Below are 9,961 nucleotides of genomic sequence, written 5' to 3'. Positions count from 1 at the left end.
GGAATCTATAACTATGTTTCTATCTATCTCTATATATCTATATCTATCTGTATCTGTATCTGTGCCTATATCTAGATCCACATCTGTACCTCATTTACATATCTACCTAGCATATCTACATCTGTGTTTATTTCTATGTTTATATCTATTTATATTATATACATATATCTAAATGAAACCACAATGCATTGGAAAACACATAAAACATACTTAAAAACTGAGGCATTCTTGCAAGATTGGAAGCAGGTGAATCAGATATTGGATGAAACCAAATACAGAGGAAACAAAAGCTAAAAATACCTTTAGCAGAAAACATCAGTGAAAGTTGGCATAACCCTGAGGAACTCCTAACCCATATCAATAGGTATGAGCAATTGCAGTTGTCACATCTGTACAAATGACAGTAAACACCAAATGCTACTTTGATTCAAGCACATACAACATGGAGCTGCATTACCTTCCTCTCAGTCTGTCAGAATTCACCAGCCCCTTTAGTTCCTTCACTTTCCATAGCTGAGAAACTGATTGTAAGTGTGTCCTTATTTGGGGTTCATCTCTTGGCTTAATCCTTTTGCTCTCATACCAACAAATAAGATAATGAATGTGAAGGTGCTTTATAAACCATCAAGCATAATGAAAACGTTACGATTATTATTCTCTACCAACACCTCTGCCAACCACCACCACCACCATCATCACCTATGCCTTTTATCCAACCAATCATGTCTACCCAGATTCTCTCTCTTTTTGCCTCATAATGGAAACTACTGAGCTCCTTTAACCCTTGATTGATTCTGACCTCTGGAATTTTGACCTCTGAATGCTACACACAGCTTGACCCTGACCTCAAATCAAAGACTGTCAGGTATGAAAGGAACTCCTACTACCCACATACTGCTTGATCCTCCTGTACATTCACCCCCACTGGATCCAGTCTAGTGACAAAGACCTCGGTATTTCCAGACACAGGCTACTCAATCAGTGGACACATATGTTAATGAGAAAATGCCTCTTTACTTGATGGCTCAAAAGACACTGCTTATAAGCTCCAGCGCTCCTTCATTTTCTTTCTTACCATGAGACTTACGAGATCGAGAAGGCCCAGCAGGGCCAGAATAGCTTCCACAGGAAAAGAAGAAAGGAGAATCTAGCGGTGTGGTAATCATCTAGTTATAGCCTTATTTTGGTGAAGTTAAAAAGAAATTTAAGTTTTCTACATGATCCAGCCCAATTTAATGGTAGGAGTCAAGCCTCAGTCAGAAACAGAGTGTACTTAGAACTGGGAACTCTGGTATGACATCATATCAGAAACTCTAAGTAGTACAGCAGTTGGATATCAGATAGGTATAAAATCGTTTGATGAGAGGGAATGAAGTCCCGATACCCCAGATACCTGATTATCAAACTGTTCATCAATATTCTTCTTAAAATAACCCCCATAAATCCAGTATTAATTTGTTTTATTGGGATTATTTTTCAAATCTCTAAGTGTGTTGCTGTCTTTATGACAAGCCTTTTGTTTCTCCCATGCTCACATATCTTACATAAAGTCTAAAAGCTTTCCATGTAGGAAGTAATTATGACAGGTTTCCTTCTGTTTCTATATCACCAATGAATATTAATAAAGTAATTTCCATTACTTAATGAAAGAGTCTCTTTTTGACAGTGATCATGCATTCATTGAGGTTGAATTCTCAATATTTTTGGGTTCATGGGTGGGTTTTGGGGGACTCCATAAACTTTCTGATATTATAAATTAAATTTTGTCTATAAATGTACTTTTCTTGAGAGAATTTCCATAACTTTATCCAATTTTGAAAGAATCTATGTCCCTAAATGTTAAGAGTCACCAGTTTAGAGAGTGAATGTGTGGTATGAATCTTTAAGATTGAAAATCTTACATTTTTCTATTATTAATTCATCATGTGTTCATATGATAAGGAACACTTTTAAGGATTCAAATGCTTTGTGACCATTAAAAGTCATTCACATTCTTTTTTATTATAGGAGGGCATATACATTTAAGCACATTTTCAGTATGTCAAAGAGATACCCATTCTGATTTATTTAAGTCATCTTTTTTACAGTGATAGCATATGGCATTGCTAAAAGAGTCCTGAATGGAAGCAGAAGAATCTGCTCTGATGCCAGTTTTTGCAACAACTAATTCATGTGACCTTGAGCAAACTCACCTCAGCTCTTGGGGCTTTTGTTCCCTCATATGGAAAACAAGCAAATGAAAAGACCCCTTGATAGAGCCCCTAACATGGCATGATCCATATTTATGCAGAAATTTCAGCTCAGGACCTCTGAAAGAATGCGAGGCCTAGACCTTTCCAGTGAATGAAGGACAATCTGTCAACTCTCATCAGGTGCTTATTTTACTTTAAAAATGGTCAAGTATAATGAAAATTACTTGACCTATTATTACTATTATTATCCTCTACTATTATTCCATCATTTTCCAATTTCTACAGCAAGCTGTGCCTATATTTTTCACTCAGTTTTTCAACAAGTTGAAATAAGATGACTTGTTACAATTGTCCTTAATTTCATTAGTCAGTTACCTGAAAATTCTGACGCCTCACTTGTCTAAAAATTTTCCAAAAGTAGCTGTGACTTTAGGATTGAGACAACGATGGACATGATAGTACCCTTGGAGCACTTCAGCTTCAACCATCTGTAAAGCGGCAAATATTACTGTGTATTGAATAATTGTTTGATCAGCTTCTGTCACCTTCACTTTCCTAACCACATTTAAGCTATTGGGTATAAAATACGGAATTTGTTATTGTTGCATGCTTTAAAGTAAGTGGTCTCACATAATATTTTAATAAGAGAGTCAGTATGGTAGAATACAAAATAGAAGGGCTTGGAAGATAGACCCAGGTTCCAATCTGGCTCCATCCTTTGCTGACTTAGTAGCCCTGCCTATTAATCGGTCTTTCCGTGCTTCAGTTTTTCCCTTTGGCAACAGGGTGGGCATACAATAAATACTAATCATTCATTAATCAACCTTAGAATGCTGTAGACTAAGACATCTGGAAAAAAGATCACTATACAAACACAATCTTCATTGGAAAAAGTGAAAAATAGGTGCAGTCCTCCAGTTGAGTTTTGTTGTGTTATCATTAACAGAACCATGTCTGGCTCACAGGAATCCCTCAGAAGACATTTGCTGAGTTAATTAATCATTATATGGTGAGTATCTTACAACTCACATTGACTCTAGGCTTTTTAATACCACCACCCTTTCCATTTGATGTACTTGGTATGTAAAGAACTACTAACTCTTCCTGCCTGGCTATATACAGTCCAAAATTACTTACTACTCAGGGAGGAGTTGAGGAGTTGAGGAGTGCTCCACTCACCATTACTGCTCTCATTATCACCCAGTTAGTCCAAGAATTCCTTCTGTTTCCTGATCAAATCCTGCTGCTTACACCACTACTGACCCTGTATGTGGTGTTTGATATTTTCTACTCATATCAGCACTTTTAAATCATTGCCAACCTGAGAGTTATAAAGTAGGAATCTTGGATATTTTAATAGGCATTTCTTTTACTTTTTTTTAAACTTGTAAATTAACAGAGCATTTCTTAAGTTCAAATAAGATGCAGTATAGTTTACTGACTATTAGTATTTTTGGTGACTGGCTGTTCATACACTTTTCCATTGTTTAAGAGTTTGATTGTTTGTTCTTTTCTAATGAATTTGTTGCATTTATTTATTTTAATCTGCTCCTTAGGGAACCGAGCAAGATGTGATTAAGACAAACCATGCATGACTCAAAAGAGTGACAGCTAAGCTTCCACTGTCCCACCTAGAAAACAGGGGATTGGCTCCTTGCCTTGTTAAGCTCTCCTCCTTTAGGCAGACATCTCACTGTACTTTGATTGTTTAATTGCCACAAACCCCAGCTCTCCTGGAGACCTGTGATTCTCTACATTTTACAGTCACCATGGCACATATCAATACACATTGAACATGCTGCAATTTTTAAAAAAATCTCAAAGGTCACTACCCAATAATGAGAAACTGACTGAAAAAAACATTTTTTTTTTTTTTTTTTTTTTGAGACAGAGTCTTGCTCTGTCGCCCAGGCTGGAGTGCAGTGGTGCGATCTTGGCTCACTGCAAGCTCCGCCTCCCGGGTTCACGCCATTCTCCTGCCTCAGCCTCCCGAGTAGCTGGGACTACAGGCACCCGCCACCACGCCTGGATAATTTTTTGTATTTTTAGTAGAGACAGGGTTTCACCGTGTTAGCCAGGATGGTCTCGATCTCCTGATCTCGTGATCTGCCCACCTCGGCCTCCCAAAGTGCTGGGATTGCAGGCATGGGCCACTGCGCCCAGCCTGAAAAAATCTTATATAATGGAAAGCAATCATTTTGGATGATTATAAGTGGTACTAATATTTCAGCCTTAAGTGAAGCCACATACCTTGCTGGTCACTAAATATCCTGAGAGCAAAAGCTGCAAATGTCACAGAGAAATTTCATGCATTATATTATAAGGTTTGTATTATTTTCCAAGGTAAAATATGAGTAACCACTGGTCACTCATTTGTGTGTCATAAAACCTGAAATAAAGATCATTTATTGGCAGGCTTAAAATTTTTTGTTCTAATAAAAATCTATTTCAGTTTGTCTTTTTAAAAGGTTAAAATAAAAGACTTTTATTTATTGATGTTTACTTGGTATTTTGTGCCGTGTTTATGCGGCATATGATGACTTTATAAATAAAGGTAAATAAATTGAGAGGCTGAGTTCAAAATTCACATGTGGGCCTAATTTACCTGACAAAAACACTTTCTAACCAAGATCCACTTCATACTCTTTAATCCCTTACTTGTGTATAATACCATACAATGTTCAAAGTGCTTTTGTGCAATTCATTTCAATTGATCCTTGCTTCATATTTTTCCTCCAATTGATGGATAATGAAATCAAGGCTTGGCGAGTTTAAAGGACTAATACATGGCAGACACAGGACCAATAATATAATAATAATGGCCCACTTTATTGTGTAGTTCCTATATTTCAGGCACTGTGATGAGGGCTTTATATCTAATACCTCGTTTAGTTTTCACACTAGCCCTAGAAGGTAGCTATAGTATTGTTATTGCTGTTACACTCATTTTACAGAGGTTCAAGTGGTAAATGTCAGAGTGATTTTAACTCAGTCAGTCTGACTCCAGAGCCCTCACATATTTAGACAGTCTATTTCCGAGGGCATATTAATTAGGATGTTTCTCCCTTTCTTTTCTCTCACCTCACCATCTTTCTTCCCCCTTTTATCACTAATTCTGAAAAAGCAAACAAACAAACACAGGAGGATTACAATTGAGGATTCATGCTTACCTCTGTTAATAGTATTACTTGGGATGCGGGGTAGGGTGGGAAAATTCTTTCACTAACTTACTAGATCCAAGGCGGCTGCTAGGATGGAGGCATCAGGAATGGTCCCTGGCTCACAGCAGTTCAAGAGAAATTGGAAGCGTTTCATGCCTTGTCGGATTGCTCCAAGATTCACCACGTTTTTGCTTTTTCCACCATCTTGGTTGGGAGAGAGATGATCATCAAAACTGTGGCAACCTATAGGAGTGGTGCCATGGTGGAGGAACGAAAGAGAGAGAATGTAACGGATCACAGATTTAAAAAGAGTTTCAAAGATACAACAGTGTGTTTACTACAGTATTGGCCAGAAAACTTTCTCCTTCACTCCACTTCCTTGCTCTCCACCTTAATGTTTGATTTAAACACATCCTGACTTTTGGGAATCTGGTAACACGTGACATATGAAAATGTAAGATTTTACCGAAATATTTAAATATAGTGTTTGATCATTTTACTTGCAGGTCTTCTTTTGAATACTAGTAAGAGTTTTTGGTGTATTTAAAATTATTCTTCCTGTAATCAACAACTTCTGTTTTTATGGAAGTTGCAGTCACTGTGCAATTTCCAATCTGTTACAACAAATTGATACAGCATTGGTACAGCATTGTGTATAATGTGTACATTGTGTACAGCATGCTGTACAAATTGGTACATTTTGGTGTGGTGAAAGCATTGTAGTGAAAGGAAAAACCTTTTATCAGTTACAGCACAAAGAATCACTGGCTACTGGAGGTCCAGAATTAGGGTTACCACTCTAACAATTTGCATTCATAGTAGGTAAAAGGGGGTGTTTACAGTTATGGGCCTGGGTTTATCATGACAGTGCGCCACACACAAGGATGTCAGCCACCATATCCACTAATGTAAAAATGCGGGAACCTACTCTATCAGGGAACACATCATTTGGAAGCAGTTTAAGCCTGGGACACAGATTCACTTAGACTTTATTATCACCAGATTTAAAAATTATGGCAAGGCATAAAAATAATTACCAGCCTTGGTCTACAACTTTCACAATGACTCAGTCATGTTGACCTATGTCAGTATGAAATAACATGATGTCTGGGATTTGTTTTACAATACATTTAAAAGAGCATGAAAGATAGATGAAGCAAATATGGCAATTTCTAAATTATTTTTGCCAGTGGGTGATGAATATTTTGGATCCATTGAACCATTCTCTTTACTTTTTGCCTATGTTTGAACATTTTCATAAGCTCAAAAATGGCCTCAGAAGATAAAGTATCATTAGTGAAATTTCCTATATTTCATTCTTTATGGCTTTGTTTCTTTTTCAGATACAAATATTCCATATTCAAAAATTCAAAATTCAATACCTTCAGTGTTTTTTTGCCAGTTAGTATAGCATTTTTTTTATCATATGCAAAAAGAACTACCATGAGAAGAATTTGATGGTGGAAAAAATTCAAAAGACAAAATGTCAAATGATACAAAGCTATAGATGAGGAACAAACAATTCCAGGAGAGCCTTGTTTTCAGGCAGCTCCCTTTCAAAATGCTACTCTATTTCCTCACCGGACACCATCAAAGCTACTAGAACAGGTATATTCATGTTATTCTTTATAACTATATGTCACTTCATTAATCATTTATATATACCCCTTTAATAGTATATAAAGTATACTAATATGTATACCAAAGGATTCTCATCTGTTAAAAAGTATAAACAGTCCCTTAAACTTTGAATTAAAGAGACATCCCAAATAATAAGATTTTTCTTTTTTGTGAATCCAGTTGTTTCATTATTTGTTACTATAATTAAGATTTAAAATACATTAGGTAATAACTACCTAAAATTTGTAATGGAATTAATACATAAGACCAGATAGATGATCAATGAAGTTATTCTTATTTATCAAATTTAGTAAGAACAGTTGCCATTATTTTATTTAAGGAAGCATTAAGAATATGTATTTCACAGTTTTCTTCAACTTTTATTTGACAAGATTACTAATTTCAAAAGAATTTTATTCAATATTGCTAAAAGAAGTGTCATTTTAATTGCAAGAATTTCAAAAATAATGCAGTTAAGGAACGTAAGTAAAATAACAAAGACAGAAGTCATCAAAACACTCACTGACAGCAAGAACCTATATTCTTTGCTTCACAGAATAATATATATTTGTTACAGGTGAGAAGATAAGCAGAATCCTATAAGCACAGTACATAAGAGTCATGTTATTAATAAAAGCTAATTATAATGGAAATTTTCCATTGTATTTATATAGCATTAATAGATAATAATATATTTTTGATATAATTTTGGTACTATTTTGAGCACTTAGTAGATCCCAAGTACTGTATGAAATGTTTTATAATTAATTTTCTTTATTTTTTGCAATAGTCCTATAAGATAAGTTTTTACAAATGATTTTAAAAGAGAATGTATTTTTGGGATGTATGGGTCTGTTGGTGAGGAGATAGTGGTGGACAGAGACAGAAAGATAAAGAAGGAACAGGTGAAGGAACAGGTTAAGCAGCCCAATCTGTTTATACAATGGACAGTTATAAAGGCAAGATTTAAATCCAGATCTACTGACCACAAACCTGCACTCTTACCACTATGCCACAATGTAATTTCTAAAATACCAAATGTTTATATGGAAGAAGGTCAGACTTTTATACTCTGCTGAAGGTAGTGATCATGTTAGAAAAACTTAATGTAAGAAATAATTCCTCATTGTACATGTTATATTTCTTGGGTTTTCTCCTGTATCTTTAATGATAAACTGACGATAAAATTGTATCCTGCTGGCATTCCATATTGTACTACTAAAAGAAATGTCAAAAAGTAATTTGGCTGCAAAATGTATTTTTTATCAATTTTTTATAGCAATACACTAGGATGTGAGAATGCCTCTTGGCTTCCTTAGACATAATGATTACTTTTTTAGCCTCAGTATATTTTAGTTGCATTTGTTTAATATTTATTTTTTATGTTGAGGTGTATATTGAGGTGTAATTATAATTCTATTTACATAGAATGCATTTTTATAAGCTTTTAAATCCAAGAAGGGATGTACAAAAATATCCTACTTGTTTTTTAATATTATTTTTAATTGGCAGATCATTATCATATACATTTATGGGTACAAAGTTTCAGACATATAAAATCTAGTATTTCTTTAAGCAGTATTTCCCATTGTGTTGATGGCACAGCTGAGAACATAGAAGATATGCAGTAAACGTGTTGATTAGTTGAAAAAAATTGTTTTAATTAATCAAACACCTTCCCTCAAATAGAGACAACATGATTTTTAAAATGAAATAATTTCAGTGAATATGAAAACACAAAAGAAAAAGATAGCTGATTTCTGAATGTAATTTCAATTCTATTTCACGTTCACCAGATACAGTTTTCATTTATTGAATAACTTTTAAATTTTAAAGAAATTCTATTGGCATTTCATCTCAAATCACTGAAGTTGAAGTAATGCGTTTAAACTGAGGGTAAGAAGGTTTGACGTTTGTTCTCTTTAACAACTTTAAAGAAAGAAACAAATTCTGTAATTAAGATAATTTAGATGAGAAAAGACAACACATCTATCATGGTTGGGTACAAATCATTTGTACACATAGATTGCAAAAGAAAGAAAGAAAAAGAAGGAAAGGGAAGAAAGAAAAGAAAGAAAGGAGAGAGCAAGAAAGAAAGCAAGAGAAAGAAAGAAAAGAGAAGGAAAGAAAGGAAGGAAGGAGAAAAGGAAGTAAGGAAAAAAGCAGGCTCAAAAATACAATGATGTTTGCACGACTAAGGGAAGTAGTTGTTGCAAAATATGATGTACTTAGATTAGCAGATAATGTTGTTTAAGCTGGAGATACTTATTTTCTGCAAGCAGTTCCAAAGGAATAATCTCACAGCATATCTTTTATAATTTTTAACAAGCAAGAGAACATAGGCAAAGAATAGTGATATATAAGCTATATTCTCTTGCCAGCCCAAAGCACATAAAATATTCCAGATAACAATCTCAAATACTATGGCTTTGTTTTCTAGACATGCAAAAATAAACTGGCGATATTTCAGGTATTGTTGACACAAACTCATTGTAGAATCTGGCTCTATGAATATTCCATATCAGATCTTTTGAATCTGTGAATGGAATACAAAGAATATACGAAACAATGGCTAAAATCCATAGGAATCGTGGTAAGAAAAACACAAACTCCAGAATGAACTAATGTTTGTAAGAAATGCTAATGATAACATGTTTGGAACATGAATAAGAAGAGAATGTAAGAGAATTAAAAGGAGAGTGGAAACAAGTCAATTATGCTTTTATCTTTTCCACCAAGAAGAAAAATCTACAAATGGGGAAGTATAGTGCCATAATCAGTTAGGTCAGCTATAAGGAAATGCCATAGACTGGGTGACTTAAAACAACAAACATTTATTTCTCACAGTTCTGAAGGCTGGAAGTCTGAGATCAGGGTGTCGTCATGGTCAGGTTCTTGGTGATGGCTCTCTTCCTGGTTATGTCCTCACGTGGCTTTTCCTTGGTGTATGCATGCAGAGAGACCTTATGTCTCCTCTTTTTTTTTTTT

The 9,961-nt window shown here is 34.8% G+C and overlaps 1 protein-coding gene across 2 annotated transcripts in view; it reads right to left on the bottom strand.

Annotated features, from left to right (window-relative positions):
* Positions 1 to 9,961, bottom strand: part of UNC80 (unc-80 homolog (C. elegans)) — a 251,121-nt gene that overhangs the window by 148,455 nt on the left and 92,705 nt on the right. For both annotated transcript variants that reach the window (XM_011966529.1, XM_011966530.1), the window contains exon 22: positions 5,424 to 5,596. In XM_011966529.1, coding sequence (XP_011821919.1) covers positions 5,424 to 5,596 — 173 coding nt within the window. The remainder of the gene's footprint in view (positions 1 to 5,423; positions 5,597 to 9,961) is intronic.

This window comes from Mandrillus leucophaeus, unplaced genomic scaffold (assembly GCF_000951045.1).
Source record: "Mandrillus leucophaeus isolate KB7577 unplaced genomic scaffold, Mleu.le_1.0 Scaffold763, whole genome shotgun sequence".
In the NCBI taxonomy this organism is placed as follows: Eukaryota; Metazoa; Chordata; class Mammalia; order Primates; family Cercopithecidae; genus Mandrillus; species Mandrillus leucophaeus.
Note: the sequence above shows the minus strand (reverse complement) of the source record. Positions and strands in the feature narration are given on the sequence as shown.